This window comes from Paroedura picta, chromosome 3 (genome assembly GCF_049243985.1).
Source record: "Paroedura picta isolate Pp20150507F chromosome 3, Ppicta_v3.0, whole genome shotgun sequence".
Lineage (NCBI taxonomy): Eukaryota > Metazoa > Chordata > Lepidosauria > Squamata > Gekkonidae > Paroedura > Paroedura picta.
The window spans coordinates 154,243,723-154,262,217 of NC_135371.1; the positions used below are offsets into that span (position 1 = coordinate 154,243,723).

The window sequence follows — 18,495 nt, forward strand, 5'->3', positions numbered from 1 at the left end:
AGAGAGAGAGAGAGAGAGAGAGAGAACAAACACTCTTGAGCCTATTTTGGAAGGAAAACTGTATCCATTTCGAGAAAGACATACACACTTGCTCTCATCTGGAGGTAATATCTGCCCTTTATATAATGCCTTTAGTTCTTTCCAAAACAATGTTCAGATTCAGTTAGAGGATAGTCCCCTTACTTCCACGCTGCAATGTGCCACCCCACACGGAATACAGCAATTCTGATGGAACGCAAAATATGTCTTTTTAAGACTGTTACGTCTGCCCAGCCTGTGCGGCAGAAGGAAGAGAAAAGGTCTAGGTTGGTAGAATGGGTTTTTCATTTGAGGCAGTGAGGGAGGAGAGAGTTTGCATTTTTATACAAAAGCTCCTTGCCAATAAACAAAAATCACTGCATCTGTGGGTAAAAGATTCCAGCCTAGCCTTTATTGGATAGATTTATTTGATTTATTGACTGCCTCTCTCTCCATCCAGGCTCGGGGTGGTGTACAATGTACATTTGTGCAACCATGTGAAAATCAGAATTTAGAACTGTAACAATAAAGAATAAAACTCTGTCACATGCTATGTTGGTTTCCCACTTGCAGGAGGCTGTTAATGTATGGGGAACTTCGAACGTGCTGGCAGGGGCTCATGGGAATTGTAGTCCTTGAACATCTGGAGATCCAGTTTGGCCACCCCTGTAAAATTTTATATAAGGTCCAGGCTTTGTTATTTTTATTATAATCTCATTCCCAACTATTCTATTCTATCTTAAAAATAAAAAGGTTTATTTTTTTTAATTGCTGTGCACATATATCGTAGAATAGATCATTTATACTCTTTGCAAGACTCAGCTCCCATGAAGAAGCAGGGAAGGGCAAGGGGAAGCAGCTGCTTCATATATGGGCTATTGGCAATGCATCAAACCAGGCAGGGCAAGAGTGCTGTCCAGGCCAGAAGGAATGAAGCCTAGGAAAGCCCCATTTATTAGGAAAGGGGAAATGCCAGAAGAATCAAATTGTAAATTCTGACTGGTGGGCACTAAGTTTGCAAGTGACAGCTGTCCACCGTTAATGGAGGAGGGAATGTGCCCCTATTGATAAGATTGCCATTGTTTTCCTGGCATGGCTCCTCTGCTTTAACAGCTGCAGAAGAAACAGTAGTTTGTGTGTGTGTGTGTCCTGTTTCCAAACAGGGATGCAGTGCCAGGGAAATGTTCACATGCCGAACTGCTGCCTTTGCTGAAGGCAAAATGAATAACTTTGAATACAACTTTGTTGGTCTTAAAGGTGCCACTGGACTCAAACTTTGTTCTGCTACTTCAGGCCTGCACAGCTACCCACTGAAATCAATCTTCATAAAAATGCTAGCAATAAAGCCTGTTGTGCAAAATAATATAATGGCCTGTAGAAAACGATGCTCAGGAGAAAGGGGAACACGTAAGCATTATATGCATTAAAGCAAAGAAATTATATACATAAAAGCAAAAAAATTGGCTTTCCAGTGCCTGGGAACGGTCTGGAGGGAGGCATTTAAAGGGTTCACCAAACAGCTGATTCTTTGGGGCAATTGTTTGCCAGGCTCCCCCCCCCAGCCCCTTCCCAGGCTGCAGACAGGGCTCTCTCCGCACCCTCAGAGGAGAGTGAGGGTCAGAAAGACACCGCCAAACAGCTGATCCAGAGGCTCAGCTGTTTGGGGCACTCTTTAACTGCTTCTCCCAACCTGGGCCAAGTGCCCCTGCCCAAAGCGGGCACCACTTGGCTGGGGGAGCCTGCAGGTGTGAGTGTGTGTGGGGGGACTGGTGTGAGGTCTGGCATCCTCTGATATGCTGATGTCACACAGATGCCATGCCTGCTCCCAGCAGCCACTGCTTTAAGAAGTGAGTCGTCGCCATCATGGTTTGTGTTTTTACATATATGGGATGATGATGACTGATTGGTAATCTGAGACAACCCGGCCTTACCATCTAAGACTGCCTGGTATGGTAGCTAAGAGTGTCAGAGTAGTTTCTGGGAGTTACCTACTCCCAGTTGGGTCATGGAAGCTCACTGAGTGACCTTGGGCTGGTCATGCTCTCTTAGCCTAACCTACCTTCCAGGGTTGTTGTGAAGATAAAGCAGAGGGGAACGATGTAAGCTGCCTTGGGTCCCTGTAGGAAAGAAAGATGGGGTACAAATAAGTAAATAAATAAGACTGTCATTCCTATGCTGATATATTTGAGATTAAGCCCCATTGATATTAGTGGGACTTCCTTCTGAGTAATCTTGCATTGCATTGGACTACATCAGTTGCATTTGGATTTCCTTCGTTAAAATAAAAAGGAAGGTATAAATGGGCAAGATCAAGTTCACAGAGATATTGAAATAGGCAATGTCTGGTGTACAAAGAAGAGAAGAAGACACAGCAGGGGGCAGCAAGGAGACTAATAAAGAGGACAGTGAGGTCAGGGACTTCATTCCTATTGTCACTGTCTGTCTCCAGATTGCAATTTCCTGCTTCTTCTTGGAAGCCATAATGTAGTCTCTCTCTCTCTCTCATTTGCCACAATTTACTTTTGCCTTATATATGTACGCTTATGATCCTTGTTCCATTTAGTCTGAGGAAGAGTGCAGGCCCTCAAAAGCTCATGCCTTGAATAAATCTGTGTTGGTCTTAAAGGTGCTATTGGACTCAATTTTTGTTGTGCTACTTCAGACCAACACGACTACCTACTTGAACCTATCTTTTTCTCCACTCTCCACTACTAAGTACAGTAATTCCTGAATAAACATTTATCTATTCTTTAATCAGGTTTTGCACCTTCTTGTGCTATTTACGCTGCCAACAAAGAGAATGGGAAACCAGGGCCTATTCTGCACACAGTAGATAATGCACTTTCAATGCACTTTTGAAGTAGATTTTCCTGTTCCGCACAGGAAAATCCAGCTGCCAAAGCACACTGAATGTGCATTATCCTATATGTGCGGAATGGGCCCAGGTGGTCTCAGGGTACACTTCTGCACCAGTCTTCTTCCTCATGGCTCTTTTATTGCATGCCCAGACACTGTGAAAAGTAAACAGCTGTGTTATATGCCTGCTGAAGCATCGGTCTGGCTAGGCATGATGTTATAAGTTTGAATGACACCTACCAGAATGGACATAGGATATTATAAGCTTGAATGACACCTACCAGAATGTCTAAAAGAGGCAGTCTCATTGCTGCCAGCATCCCTCTGGAGAGCCCACCCCATCCAGCCCAGCAATTGGAATTGTTTCAGCAACGGTTCTATTTATTTAAGACAGCCTCTGATTCCCTTGTATCCTATAATCCCAGATTCTGTTTATAGTGTTCTATAGGATGACCCTTGACCTCTTCCCAGGAGGGTATTTTAGGGATATTGTCAAGTGAGAAGGGCATGCAGGCTGGAATCTTTGCTTCTAAGTTAGCAGCTCGATATAGCATGGAGCATCTATTCAGAGATGTGTGCGTGCACATGTGTGTGTAAAGTAATAGGCTGCTGGATTAAAAAATATACTCCCTGGGGTCTTCAGAAGGAATTGGGTTGGTTCCCAGATTTTGGAATAAAGCATCCACTTCCCACCAGTGATTATGCCCTGCTTACAACAGCCTCAATCAGCTATAGTAAAAATCTGGGAAGCAGCCAAGTTTGTGGGGAAACGGGGATAGAAGCAGGGCACCAAAATGGGTATGGGCTCCCCAAGTGAAAAGTCCTCACCTTCTGCCCAGTGAAGCCGCAAACTGACTTGCCCAAAGGTCAGCCTTGCTAAAATCAGGCTGGGAATCCCCAGGGGACAGGAGTGCATCCAAGTCTCCGTGACTCTTTGTGCTCTTTCACAATTGCTGTATCCTGCAAACGAGCCGGATTCCCAAGGATGGGGGGACGCTGCCAACACTTCAATGTCTTTTAAAACTTTCGCAGGCAGTTTAAAAATAGCCCCCGTGTACTGGAAAATGTGACGGGTCACTTTGCTCCTGTGTGTAGCTCACGGCCGGGGTTTGAATTAACTCTCCCCTTGCTGTCTGCTGTTGGGTGTCAGGCACCCCCCCCTCCCCGCCGCCATGATTTGGTTTGAGCTAGAATTCAGATGAGAAGATTCAGAAGCAGGATGTTCAGACATTCGCATTGCTCAACGAAGTTTTGTGGGATGCTAGCACTACATTTTAGGTGCCTGGGTAAACAGGCAACGGGGCTTTTACAAGCTCCAGGTATCCTGTTTAAAGAAGTCCCTGCTTGCGACTTTTCCATAACTGAGTTTCTGTATTCTGCAGAGAGAGGGCATTATATCCACTTACCGTAAATCTGGTTACCATCCAGGCAAAAGGAGGTAACATGCCTTTCAGCTAGCTAGGTTGCATTTACTGCTAGCACAACAGGGGCAATTTTAATCTAAGACTGCTTGGAAAAGCTGAACCATAAGAACCTGAAGGTAAAGGTCAGTGGGATGTCAGTCTCACACATCTTGCATTAGTCTAGGTATTATTCTCTGCCCACGCAAGAGGGTACATCGTAGTGGGCATATAGTGTATAGAGTGGTATAGTAGTTAAAAGCAGCGGCCTCTAATCTGGGGAGCTGGGTTTGATTCCCCACTCCTCCACATGCAGTCAGCTGGGTGACCCTGGGCTAGTCACAGTCCTCATAGTGCTGTTCTCACAGAGCAGTCCTGTCAGAGCTCCCTCAGCCTCACCTACCTCACAGATTGTGGAGAGAAGAAGGCAAATGTAAGCTGCTTTGAGACGCCTTAGGTTAGAGAAAAACGGAGTATAAAACCCAATTCTTTTTCTTCCTTCTTTATGGAGTTCCTATTGTCTGTCTCGTGAAGATCCTCTTAGTAGATCTGAGGTCTGGCATTTATTTGTTTACTTATCTGGAGAGCCTTTGCAACTTGCTAGCAATAAGAAGAGATTGGAAACTGTCTTACTGCTGTTGCTGTTCCTCAGATTTGGTAAGGAAGCCCTAGCCAGATGTAGCAAGAAAACAGTAAATGGACAGGGCTATACCTCAGTACATTCTTTGCTTGCAGAAGGTTCCAGGTTCAATCTTCGGCAGCATGTCTAGTTAAACGGGACGAGACAGGAGGTGATGGGAAGACCCACTGCATAAGACCCACTGCCAGTCTGAGAGCCAGCTTGACATCGTGGTTAAGAGCAGCAGCTTCTAATCCAGAGAGCCGAGTTTGATGCCCTATTCCTCCACATGCAGCCAGCCGGGTGACCTCGGGCAAGTCACAGCCCTGTTAGCTCTGTTCTCACAGAGAAGTTCTGTCAGAGCTCTCTCAGCCCCACCTAACTCACAGGGTGCCCGCTGTGGGCGATTGTCAGCTGCTTTTAGGCTTCTTCGGGCAGTAAAAAGTGGGGTATAAAAACCTTCTTCTAAACAATACTGACCTTGAGGGAATGACGGTCTGACTGAGTATTAGGCAGCTTCATGTGTGGTCAATATATAGCATGGATCAGAAATAGAGATGTGGAATTTTTCAGAATGCTTTGGAAACAGGAAGAAATTATTGAGCTGGAGGAAAAACAGGCAAGAAAAGGGCCGAGAATGATGGGAGGGAGGCTTGGGCCATGTGACTGACAGAACAGCCCTGTTTGATTTACATCCCTCTCTTGGAATTCTTCCTGCAGCGATGAAGGCCAGAGATGAGCCTTGTTATCAAATGGACACTGCTTTAAAGGAACACACATTTTGCATGAGGTTCACATGACAGGAAACACACTGCCCTAGACGTGTTATTTATTCTCATTGATGGGGAAGGAGACATCTATTTCTGGTCAAACTTTGTTAACTTTTGACTAGGAGCAGAGCAGCGGCTGTGTACATCTCAGCATCTAGGACTCCAGAAGAAAATCAAATAGAGAGTAAAGCAGGAGCACGAGCTATGGATGGAATCCCTGCCTATTCCAGACCTATGCTGAAAGAACATAATGGGAGCACGGTGTGTGATGTGCCATCAGGCTGGCCAAGAATATCCAGGTTTTATTCTACTCAGAATCACAGAATTATAGAGTTGGAAGGGGACCTCCAGGGTCATCTAGTCCAGCCCCCCAGAACAATGCAGGAACTCACAACTACCTGCCCACCCACAGTGACCCCAATTTCATGCCCAAGTGATACCCCCCTCCCACCAAAAATCTCCAGAATCCAGCTTGGCCTGGAAGAAATTTACCTACCATCCCACAGTGGCAATCAGCAATTCTCTGGGTACGCAAGGAAGGGCCACAAGAGACAAACCCTGGCACATCCCTTCCTGCCCACCCACTGGCAATCTTCCTAAATTCATAAAACCAGCATTTCTGTCAGATGACTATCCAGCCTCTGCTTCAAAACTTCCAAAGAAGGAGAACCCACCACCTTCCGAGGAAGCCTCTTCCACTGAGGAACTGCCCTAACTGCCAGGAACTTCTTCCGGATGTTTAGCCAAAGAATTCTTTTTGGATTCTTGGAACCGAGTTATGAAAAACGTGCAAAAAAAAAAAAAAAAAGGCACACTTTGAGGGGATGGGAGTTAGGTGTATTCCTCCAGCATGCAGCGGGTAGGCCATGGTCAGGCAAAGCGTGGTCCTGGGATTCCTACCCCCACTCTGCCAGGGGTCCTGGCTGGTTGACCGTGAGGGTCTTCCCCCACCTGCCTTCCCTTCTGGGCGTCCAGCGCGGCGTGGGCGCCGTCGGAAGGGGGCGTGTTCGCCGTGTGGAAGCGCCGCTCCTCCTCGCCGCGAGAGCGCTGGGGAAAGCGCGCCAGGAGGAGGGAGGGAGGGAGCCTTTGGACAAGCTGGGCAGCGGGCGGCGAGGCGGCCGTGCGGCAGACGGAGGCGGCCGACGGAGCGAAGCGCCCCGAAGCGCCAGGAGAGCCGCCGCGGCAGCCCTGCTGGGGCCGCAGCCGAGCATGCCTGCTGGGGCGCTCTGGGGCTGCTGCTGCTGCTGCTGCGTCCTCTGCCTCAGCCTCTGCCTCCCGCGGAGCGCAGCCTTCAATTTAGACGTGACCGAGACCATCCTCAAGTATGGGGACAACGGCAGCTTCTTCGGCTTCGCCGTGGCTCTGCACCGGCAGCTCAGCCCGCAGCCCGCCAGCTGGTGAGTGAGAGAGAGAGAGAGAGTGGGCGAGCGGCCCGGCTGCCCCGCGCCTCTTCCCGAGGTTTCGCCTTATATAGCCACGCGTGCCGCGATCGCGAAGAGAGGCCGGGCAGGTAGCGGAGGCCGGCTGCAGAGGGACCAGGGGGAGTTCTGCGTCTGGCTCCGGGACTCCTCTGCCCCCTTCCCCGGCTGGGGTCCTGAAGGCAGAGGCCAGTGGCCTGCCTCTCGTGGCCCTCTGGGACAGGGGAAAGGAGCCATCGGTGATGTTTCCTCTGCTGCGGCGGCGGCGGGATTCATCAGGGGCGGCGTCCTTGCCCCGACGGGGCTGTTGCAGGGGGTGGTGGAAGCTGCTGAGGGTGGTACTGTGGGTTGTCTTGGGCCCGAGGGTGGGTGTTTATTGTTTTTCAGAATTCCATTCGTGTGATGTTTCTAATGCACAATTTGCAGGGTGGAAAGGTGAATGCACAGACTCTCTCCCTCTGGAGTCTCCCCTGCCCATCCCTAAATATTTATAATATTTCTGCAGAGGGAATGTAAGCTTTGATCTGCTGCTGACGTTCTCAGAATTTGCTTCCATTGTGTGTTGCTAAGCGTTGTCCTAAGAGGCTATTTACCTTTTTCCTTATAGCTTCTGTTCCCACGACTAGGGATTTCACTAGTGATTTATCAGGCATATTGTGTTCTTTCATGCATAAGAGTTATTTTCTCAAATGTATCCTGATTTTTTTTTGGTCTTCTGCATCCTGAAAGGTCAAATGTGGATCATTTTCCAGATATGAATGCAGATGCCTTTGGCAGATGCATGTATAACGTGGTTGGGTTTGGGGGACAGGGGTCTCAGTTTTCCTGGGGTTGAATTCATAGCCAGCCACGGATTGCCACAGAGCTAGGATGAACTGTAAGCTTTGCTTCCAGGCGGAGAAATGTAGCATCATCCCCTTAATTCTTTTATCATCCCCAGGGTACGATGCTAAGTTGCTGCAGGCTCATGTTCTCTCTTTGCTCTGCCTTGCATAGGAAAGACGCATCATATTGAGCAGGGGTAGTCAAACTGTGGCCCTCCAGATGTCCATGGACTACAATTCCCAGGAGCCCCTGCCAGCGAATGCTGGCAGGGGCTCTTGGGAATTGTAGTCCATGGACATCTGGAGGGCCACAGTTCGACTACCCCTGATATTGAGTGTGAAACTGGTTCTGTGGCAGATGTGCAAGACAGAAGAGCCAGGTCCTGGGAATGGGATCCACTCATGGAGTTGGCTTTGCAAATGGAAGTCTGGCCCAGTAGCTTGAGTAGGAGGGCTGTAGTCCCAAAGGATGAGAATGAGATTATCTGTCTTTCATTGGGAGGAGTGAGGGAATTTGGAAGACTCTCTTAAGTGTGATGTTCTCACGTTGTTGGGGGATGTTTAGCATGAGGAGCGGCTTGCCCTCTAACCCTGCCCAGAGAGGAATACATTGCATGAAGGCCTAATTGCTGTGTACACTCCCCCAAGCAAGCCCCAGGGCCTCCTCAGCAGAGATACTGTGTGCCACTCGATCCTGTGGAGCCCTGCCTCTCCCGGTACCCCTCCTGTGAGGGTGTATCCTTGTTATGCTTGCTCATACCTTCAGCTCAGCCACATTGCTTCTGTGGATTGCACAGGGTCCTTTATAAAAGACCCTTGTGTTGGGGCAACGGGATGGGAAATGGTCCCAGGGTGGCAGGTCAGGAATTGGATCCGTCAATCTACTCCCCAATTTAATGGTGTCTTTAGGCAGATGCCTTTCCGAAAACTCCTGCAACTTCTGTAGAGATTTCTCAAGACTGCTGATGCATGGCAAATCTGATGATCCCGGCCAGCAGAGAAAGGAAAAGAAAAGATAATTAACAGCATGCTCCTGTAATTGGAGAACGTGGACATGCATGAATTCAGTGTCCTTGATCCTCAGTTTTCTTCCTCTAAAATGGGACTAATAGTAACACAGTACACAGGGCTTTGAATGCATGTTTGAATGCACCAAAGGCATGTTGTAAAGCACTTTGCAAGGTAAAATAACCCATGAGTGACTGATGTGAGCACTATTTATTCAACTGGAGCGTCATCACGTGCCTTCAGACCATGCATGGTAGCTGTCTAAATTAGGAAAGGAAGTGGCTGTCCTGTAGTGGGGAGGACTGTGTTGTGTTCCAATACTCAAAGGGTGTGCTTGTTCCCGCACAGCAATATATGAGCAGTGTGCAGGTGAAACATTGAGCCTGTGCCACCCTGCAGCACAGGATGTAACAGTGATAGCATTGAGTTCTTTTGGAATCATAGAATAATAGAGTCATCCTGGGTCATCTAGCTCAACCCCTCACACTTTGTAGGACACTCCCTATTGCTCATCCACTGTAACCTGCCACCTCTTTGCCTTCAGAGAATCAGCCTCCCCATCAGATGGCTATCCAGCCTGTTTAAAAATCTCCAAAGATGGAGAATCCACTACCTCCCGAGGAAGCTTGTTCCACTGAGAAACCACTCTGTCAGGAACTTCTTCCGGATGTTTAGATGGAATTTCTTTTGAATTAATTTCATCCCATTCGTTCTGGTCTGTCCCTCCGGGGCAAGAGAGAACAATTCTGCTCCATCATCTATATCAGTGGTCCCCAACCCCCGGGCTGCGGCTCCCCCCTGCCCTCCCCCTGCAGTGAGAAACTTCCCAGGCCACAAGCAAAGCAGCCGCCAAAGCGGCCAATTAGCTTCTGGCCTGGCAAGCTTCTTTTTGTGTGTGGGGAAGATAAGCAGGGCCGCCGGCACAAACGCACATGCGGAAGTGCTGCACATGCGCGTTTGTGACCGCGTATGGTGCAAATGCACATGCGCGGCCACCAGATTACCCCCCCCCACGGGTCCGCAGCCTTAGAAAGGTTGCAGACCACTGCTCTATATGACAGCCTTTTAAATACTTGAAGATGCCCTCTCAGTCATCTCCTCTCCAGGCTCCTCTCCAGGCTGTGATGCCCTGCTTAGACAGAATCATTCTGTAAAGATGCCATTTCTGTCACAGGAACGCTGAGAAATCTGAAGTGCTGTCACAAATGACATTTGTGATGCTATATAAGCCGGTCTGGCCAGCTTCTTCATTCCCAGAGAGCCCTTTCTGGACGGTGGACTCGAAGCCGGAAATCCAGTTGTATAAATTGACCTTTCAGGCAACATAACAAAGTTGGTGCCCCCTAATAGTAAGGAGGCCACCATATTGGTGTATACACCATATATACTTGCGTGTAAGCCTAGTTTTTCAGCACCTTTTTTCACACTGAAAAAGCCCTCCTCGGCTTATACGCTGGTATATATGGCAATTTAAATAAAAGCCTGTTCTAGCCAGCCAATCGTTGCATTGCCTTTTGCAAATGTGGACTGCAAGCTGAGCTTGCTCTGGCAGCTTGTAGGACATCAGTGGTTTGATTGAGGGACTCTGATCTTTTTTTCCCCTTTTGCCTTCAATGGCAAAAGGAATAGCAATGCTGGATGGGAGAGCCTGTGATGATGGAGCATTTCCCACCCTCATTTTATATGCGAGTCGGTAAATTTGCCCAGATTTTGTAATAAAATTAGGTGCCTCGGTTTATATGCGGGTCGGTTTATATGCGAGTATATGCGGGTAAGTGTATAATCCAGGGGTAGTCAAACTGCGGCCCTCCAGATGTCCATGGACTACAATTCCCAGGAGCCCCTGCCAGCAGGGAATTGTAGTCCATGGACATCTGGAGGGCCGCAGTTTGACTACCACTGGTATAATCTTTCGTGTACTGATTTCTGTACTGGAGATAAGATCACATTTAGGTCCTTTTCAACTGTTCCCTGCCAAGGGCATCATTGTGCTTCAAGGGACCGTGTAGAGTTAATGGATGCCATGATGAATATTTATAGCGCAGCTCCACGAGCCGCTGACTGCACATAGAATTACTAATGGGACATTTGAGCAATGACACCGAAACCCTTCCCTGCCCCCTCGCGCATAACACACATATGCTTCAATCTGGACTTCGCAGTGAGCTTCCCAGGAGATGAAATGAATCCTCCCATCTAGGAACCGGGGGAGCATCCTGCATCCCACATGCCTTCATTGCTGCAGACCTCCACGGATGACCGAGACGCTCAACCCACATGCATCTCAATTATTCAGAAGCAGCTGAAATCAATAATGCAGTTGGGCAGGAGAAATTGGTCTGGTCCACGGTGAAGCTTGCGGATATCTGAGAAACAAAAAATCCATGTTTTAAAATATTACTTTAAAGCTCGTTTGGAACGGGGTTTAATGGTGGTGGCTATAGATCGGGGTAGTCAACGTGTGGTCCTCCGGATGTTCATGGACTACAATTCCCATGATGCTGGCAGGGGCTCATGGGGATTGTAGTCTATGAACATCTGGAGGACCACACGTTGACTACCCCTGCTATGGATAACATGCCTTTGTTGGGGAAGAGCGGGGGAACAACTGTATCTGCATAAAATGAAGCTGTTATTTTGGGAATGGACAGTCATCCTCCCCCAGTCAGTCTCCTGTTCTGCAGTGGAGAACAGAACTCTCAGCTTTGTTAAGCACCCGCGGAACCAGTGATCTAATGTTGTAAAAGCGCCCAGATCAGACTGCACTCAAAATCTTGGACAAAGCAAGGATAACGTTTCTACAGAGAAGTCTGTGCCTACATGGCCACTTGCAGCTGGCCTGGTGTAATTGTTCTGGAGCAAGTCCAGTTGTGACAAAAGCTATAATGAATGATCTAAGCAGCTTTGGACATGGCTTCCTTCCTCTTCCCACGTGAGTGGTGTTGTATAGGGCAGATGGGTGGGTCTTGAACCAGGCCTGCTACTGGCCAGGTCCCAGCACCATAAGCTTGTACCAAAAGGCTCCATATTATCATATGACTAGAAATTAAGCTCGCTGTTGCTGAAATACAGCGGGCGCTAGAGCAGGGGTGGTCAACCTGTGGTCCTCCAGATGTTCATGGACTACAACTCCCATGAGTCCCCGCCAGCAAATGCTGGCAGGGGCTAATGGGAATTTACAGTGGATGAGTGATAGGGTTGTGAGTGTCCTGCATAGTGCAGGGGGTTGGATTAGATGACCCAGGAGGTCCCTTCCAACTCTATTATTCTATGATTCTATGACCCATGCAAGAAAGGAAGATAAGATTTAACCCTTGGGAAGCGTTAGCTTTGCCTCATCTTTTTGAGCCATAATCTTGAGCTTTCCTGTTTTTCTCACCCTGCTCACCCTTCTGTGAGCATCAGATCTTGCTTGCTCATGGCTCATGGCTATGCCTGTAGCTTCTGGCCCTCAGATTTTTATTGGAACCCTTTGAGAACTTTCCACAGCCTGATGCTGACCATTTCTTTTGTTTCTGGCCCTCGCCTCTCTGGATTGAGCCCAGGCACTCTGGCACAGGGAGAATCTGCAATAAATCCCACCTGGGCAAAGCAACTGGCATGGATGCAGTGAGCAGAAGGGACAGAAATGGGAGTGCAGAGTTGATTTGACCCTTTGATGTTACTTTTTAGTAGTGCAAAGAAACACCTGCTGGCTCACAGTTGATTCACAGAAGGCACCAGTGGTCCCAGCCCTGCTCTTTGTGACTCAGAGGCTGGGCAGGCAGCAGAGGAAGGAATGTATTGCAAGGACACCTTCAGTATTCCCGGCTCCATGTGTAAGCTCTTTGTTGGTCGGCTGTCAGGGTCAGGCGAGCGCCCACAGAGATTCCCGGATGGTATTAGCAAGCTTCCTGGCAGGACTCTGATTCTGGTAGCGTGAATCCTGTGCTGTCTCCAGGTTGTGCCCACAGCTGTGCACCTCCTCTGTACAACGCCAGTCAATGCGCATTCCTGCCAGGCAGTGTGTGTGAAAGACTCTACACACTGATTCTGTCTAATGAGAGGTCTTAGCAGTATGCTACACAGAAGGGAACTGGAGGACGGTATTTACTCCTCTTGAATACCACCTCCCATTGCTTCCCCTTCACTTTTCATGTTGCTTCTACCACCCGGAGTCTGAACTTTCAAGCTAGGGCTGCTTACAAGGTGGATCAATTAGAGGGGTTTTTTTTGGGGGGGGGGCAGAGGGGCTAGTATCTTTTCTGCAAGGGGGGGAGGCACCATGGTACAGCATGGAAGCGAAGAAGAAGAAGAAGAGTTGGTTCTTATATGCCGCTTTTCCCTACCCAAAGGAGGCTCAAAGCGGCTTACAGTCGCCTTCCCATTCCTCTCCCCTCTCCCCTAAGCAGGGTCAGTACATGGAAAGGGGACCAGCAAGACAGTCTGCAGGGGAAAGCAATGGCAAATCACCTCGGCTTACTTTCTTGCCTTGAAAACTGCTTGCCCAGGCTGCCATAAATCAGTTGTGATTGGATGGCCACACACACACACACACCTTTTCTGCAAGAATACCCACAAAGAGCTTGGAATCTAGAGTGTTCCCTTATGCTTCATTTGGGGGGTGGGGGTGCACACACATGCATGCATGCTTAAGGGACTGTAAATTGCATTAGTTTCCTCCATTGTTTAAAGCCTCCATCAAACATTCTTGCCATTCTTCTTCCTTGAGAGGATTTGCTGAGCCTTCCACTCAACCGAAAGAAGGCAAGACAGCAATTTAGCAAAAATAAATAAATGGTCTTTGCTCCTTCTATAGGAGGCAACTGATGGGGCTGGGTGGTTGGCCTTTGGTGTCCTCTGTCCTCTTATTTGGCTTGGTTCTCTTTTTTCTCCCTCTCCCCCCCCCCCATTTTGTTTCCAGTGCCTGGGAGAACGGAGAATCCCCCACATGATGGATGTTGAGTTCATAAGGAGTTCTCAATTGATTCTCTGGGCTGGTGAAGCTTGTTGATTACCCAAGAGGACAGAGAATTCTGATTTTATCTGACACCCTGATAGAGACATGTGCTTGTGGGTTATCTGCTCTTTAATCTTTTTGATATCTGCGCGTCACTGATCAATGTTTGATTTGAGCTTGACTGTGGCCCTGAAATTTATATGTGCTGCTAGTCCTGGCAGATAATAAGCTATAATGACAGAAGGAAATGTCTCTGAGCATATGAAGAGTGCACTCCCCTCCAGTGAGTGCCTCCAGCTAGACTATGCCTATATGGGATTCGTAGGAGGTTGTGTTAACTAAAGGAAATGGCTTCCGTGAAGGTTTGAAACACGGCCCCGCTCTTTAACTCGTCCAGCATATCAAGATCTGGAAAAATCCTGCTGTGTCAAATGCTCAGAAAGAGCTGCTGATAAACTGCTAGCACATTATTATCTCTCTGCCCCCTTATCTGTTTAGGGACCATTTGCCATCTGCTGTGGAGAACTGGCTGACAGTATTCCAGAGGGGGAAGAACCTGAATCAATTGGGGAAAGTCTTTTTAGGAGCCAACAGGGATGTAATGAAATAGAACCATGAAGAGGGTCGCTTTTAATATTGGGAACAGGACTGTCATTTTAAATTGTGAACATTTCAGACAAGTTTTCTCCCCCATACCCTTACTGCAATGTTCATTGGATTTATGATAATATCTTTCTACCATTGTACTCTAATTGTATAATTCATTTCTTGCATTATGTTTTGTATCGATTATACAGGTCTTGGTTGCATTTTTAAAAATAATTCTGTGATCTGCCTTGAGTCTTAACAAAAAAGCCAGACAATAAATGCAGTAGATAAGTTAACAAGTAGGAAAGGGTTTGATAGATTTATGGTATATGGAAATCTTGTTAGTCCTTAAGGTGCTACTGGACTGTTGCTCTTCACTCTGAAAATGTTGATTTATTCCACTCTGCCACAACTACTGTGGGGGGGGGGGGAGGAAGGACTTCAGGCTTCCCTCCTATGCCATTTTGACCTGTGGATGTGTCACAGAAGGGAATCCTGCAGTCCCCCCCCTCATCTTTCATTGCATTTGGCGTCATGAAGAGCAATATCATGCTTTCATAGTGAGCTATACCAATCCTATGGGACGAGTTGGGTCGGGTACCAATTCATGTCACCTGTATTTTGGACCTTGAATCTTCATACTTCATTTGCCAGCCATTGGTCATTTGGCCAAACTGGGAGAAACGTCAGCCTGATTGTAGGAATACGTTGAAGTAATAGGGGAGTACTTTCTGGGGCCATTTCTCCCTTCCAACTTTCCTGCAGGGCGAAAAAATAGTTTAAGAGTGTTTGCTGTGAATGGAAACCTGGCCAGAGGAGAAAGGTCACCCACTGTTCTACCATTCTTCGAATCAAATTCTCAGCCTCCCTTGGTTGGTTTTATTTTTGAAAGCTTTCTGTGTAACGTTAACTGAGGCCTTCGGTGCCCTGGGACAAAGGTTCCAGTTATCCAGTCACACCTTAATGAGTGAAGGGGAAGAGAGAGAGAAATTAGAAAGACCTAATCGTGAATCTCCCTCTTAGTTGCCTCTTGACTGGACGGAGCCAGGGTTAATCCTTACTTTCCAAAGGAGGGGACTCTTTTTGTTATCTACCCCCCACTCCCCACTTATACGCTTATAATAAGAAGTTGGTGCCTGACCTAGCCGGAGCAGCGTGAACAAGCACTCAAGATATCTGTCATAGCAGCTGGCAGGGGCTCATGGGAATTGCAGTCCATGGACATCTAGAGAGCTGCAGTTTGGCCACCCTTGCTGTAAGTAGACTAGGGTTGCCATGTTCCCCCCAGGCCACTGGCAGAGAATGGGAGGTTAGGACTGCCAGAAACAAAGACCTGGGGGCGGAGCCTGGGGCGGACAGGGACCTCAGTGTGGCACTATGCCAAAGACTCCACCCTCCAAAGATCCCTTTTCTCCAGGGGAATGGATCTCAGCGGTCTGGAGTTGAGCTGTAATACCAGGGGATCCCACCTGGAGGCTGGCCACCCTAAGCAGACCAACCAAGGTGTTTGGAGTCTTTTACAAATAGGTCAATAAAAACAGCATGAAACAACCATCTGCTGCCTGTAATGGTCATCCTGGATCTATTACCTGTGGTGGGCTGTATTACCTTCCCCAGTGATAAGGCCAGCCCTGGCTGCAGGGCCCAGGATTGAAGGAGGCTGAAGGGAAGCTGCCCTCCCACAGCAGGTGGGGCTGACATAATGGAACTTCTCCCTCCCCTTTTTACCATGCCAGAGAGTCTTGGCAGGACTAAGTGTGAGCATGCCGTGTTATGGGAAATCATTTGGAGCCAGGGGACTAGTGCTGGAGATCTCCCAGAATTACAGTTGAACTCCAGACAACAGAGACCAGTTTCCCTGGAGAAAAATGGCTGCTTCTCTGTGGCATTATATTCCTCACTGATGGCCCTCCCCTCACCGGACTCCACCCTCCTCATGCTTCATCCCCAAAATCTCTGGGGATGTCCAATCCCAGAGTCTATGGCAGACATCTTGGGTACAGCCTCCCTTGAGAAGCTTATATCCAGGTTGCCAGCGTCTCTCATGATGGTTTGTGCTGGTGCCCCAGGGGCAGCACAGAGACAGTTGCATGGATATTTCTGGCCCCCTCCTTTTTTGGACATGCTGCTGGATGCTAAGTTATTTTGAGTGAATTCCTGTTTATTTTTATCAGCTCTCTTTCTCTCTCTCTCTCTCTCTCTCCCCCCCCCCCCCACTCCCTATGCTCTTTCCTGCCTCCAAATTATCCTCTTGCTCTTAGACAGATCCATGGCAGAGTGATAAAATGGGAGGTCCATGGCATTGGATGGTGATTATTATTATAGATACCGGCATAACCCAGAGTGGTTTTCCAAGATCCCTTGGAAAACCACCGTGGACGCTGCAACACAATTCGCAGCTTATGTCAAACAAGTGTGGAAGTTTTAATGTTTGTAGCTAGGATTCCTGACAGAGCGGTTTGTCAGTGGAACCGGCTTGCTTGGGAGGTGGTGGGTTCTCCCTCTTTGGAAAATTTTAAACTGAGGCTGGATAGCCATCTGATGGAGAGGCTGATTCCGTGAAGGCTTAAGGGGGTGGCAGGTTAGAGTGGATGAGCAATAGGGTTGTGAGTGTCCTGCATAGTGCAGGGGGTTGGACTAGATGACCCATGAGATCCCTTCCAACTCTGTTATTCTATGTTTCTATGATTGTGTTCGTACATAACATTAGGTGGCATCATGTCAAGGAATGAGAGCAACATTGCATGTTAAGCATACTGATGGTTTTACGCACTTACTTTTTTTGAGTTGGAAGTTAACCCAGATCTTCCTGTTTACATCTAGTGAAAGATGGAGTGTTCCGTTTGCCAGATTATGACATGACACAGGCCATTTTATCTGCCGTTTAGCGATTTCTCAGGATTGAATCATAATCTATAAAACTCGTTAAGACTTGCATTTCCAACAGCAAAAACAAAAGGCACAGACTTAAAACTAGAAAATGGTAGTTTGGTAGTGTCTGACAGTGGGGGCTGTTCGTAGATGGCATATGTTGCCATGGAGGGTGGTGGAATCTCTTTTGTTAGAAGTTTTTAGGAGGAGATTGAATAATCCCCTGTCAGGAGTGTGTGTTATTGAAGAAGGAGAAGGAGAAGGAGAAGAGGAGGAGGAGGAGGAGGAGTTGGTTCTTATATGCTGCTTTTCTCTACCTGAAGGAGTCTCAAAACGGCTTACAGTCGCCTTCCCCTTCCTCTCCCCACAACAGACACTCTGTGAGGTCGGTGAGGCTGAGTGAGCCCTGATATTCCTGCTCGGTCAGAACAGCTTTATCAGTGCTGTGGCAAGCCTAAGGTCACCCAGCTGGCTGCATGTGGGGGAGCGCAGAATCGAACCCGGCTCACCAGATTAGAAGTCAGCACTCCTAACCACTACACCAAACTGGCTCTCCCAAGTCCCCAAGAAGGTGGAGGGCTGGACTGGATGGCCCTTTGGGGTCTCTTCCAGCTCTGTGATTCTGATAAATACTTGAAAGGAGGATACTGGAGAAAAAGCCCAGTTGTGGTGTAGGCATGTGCTGTAAAGTTGCAGCCAACTTACAGAGACCCCAGCAAGGGGCCTTCAAGACAAGTGAGAAGCAGAAGTGGTTTGCCATTCCCTGCTGCTGCAAAGTTTCCCTTGGTGGGCTCCTACCCAAGGGCTGACCCTGCTTAGCTTCTGAGAGCTGGCATGCCGTACCATTCCATATCCTGCCTGGTTGGTAGAGCTCATAGGAATGCTTTCTTGTTAAGTGCACATAGAGTTATGGTCAAAAACAGTGGGGGTGGGGAGGCTGCTTTTTTGAGGTGCCCCTTAGCAGCATCAGGGCTACTACTAGCTGGCCCAGTTCCCCTTCTTCTCCTTCCACCAGCTTCTGCAATTGCTCCAGGGTGCCCCTTGCCTGGTCTTATGGCAGCAGACGCTTGATTACGCTCGGTTCCACGGTGTCTCTGTTTCTTTATGTAGAAGCTTTTTTCCTCCTTTTCCGCATGCTATATCAGATGTGCCAGATGGCCAGAGCAGCCTCTGAGACCAGAATT

At 48.2% G+C, this 18,495-nt stretch overlaps 1 protein-coding gene across 5 annotated transcripts in view; it reads left to right on the top strand.

The window, feature by feature from the left end:
- The first annotated feature begins 6,518 nt into the window (after positions 1 to 6,518).
- Positions 6,519 to 18,495, top strand: part of ITGA7 (integrin subunit alpha 7) — a 67,874-nt gene continuing 55,897 nt past the window's right edge. For 4 of the 5 annotated variants that reach the window (XM_077328771.1, XM_077328766.1, XM_077328767.1 and 1 more), the window contains exon 1: positions 6,519 to 7,060. In XM_077328771.1, the coding sequence (XP_077184886.1) occupies positions 6,873 to 7,060 (188 nt within the window). In that variant the 5' untranslated portion in view covers positions 6,519 to 6,872. The remainder of the gene's footprint in view (positions 7,061 to 18,495) is intronic. The other variant, XM_077328765.1, reaches the window with a different exon arrangement.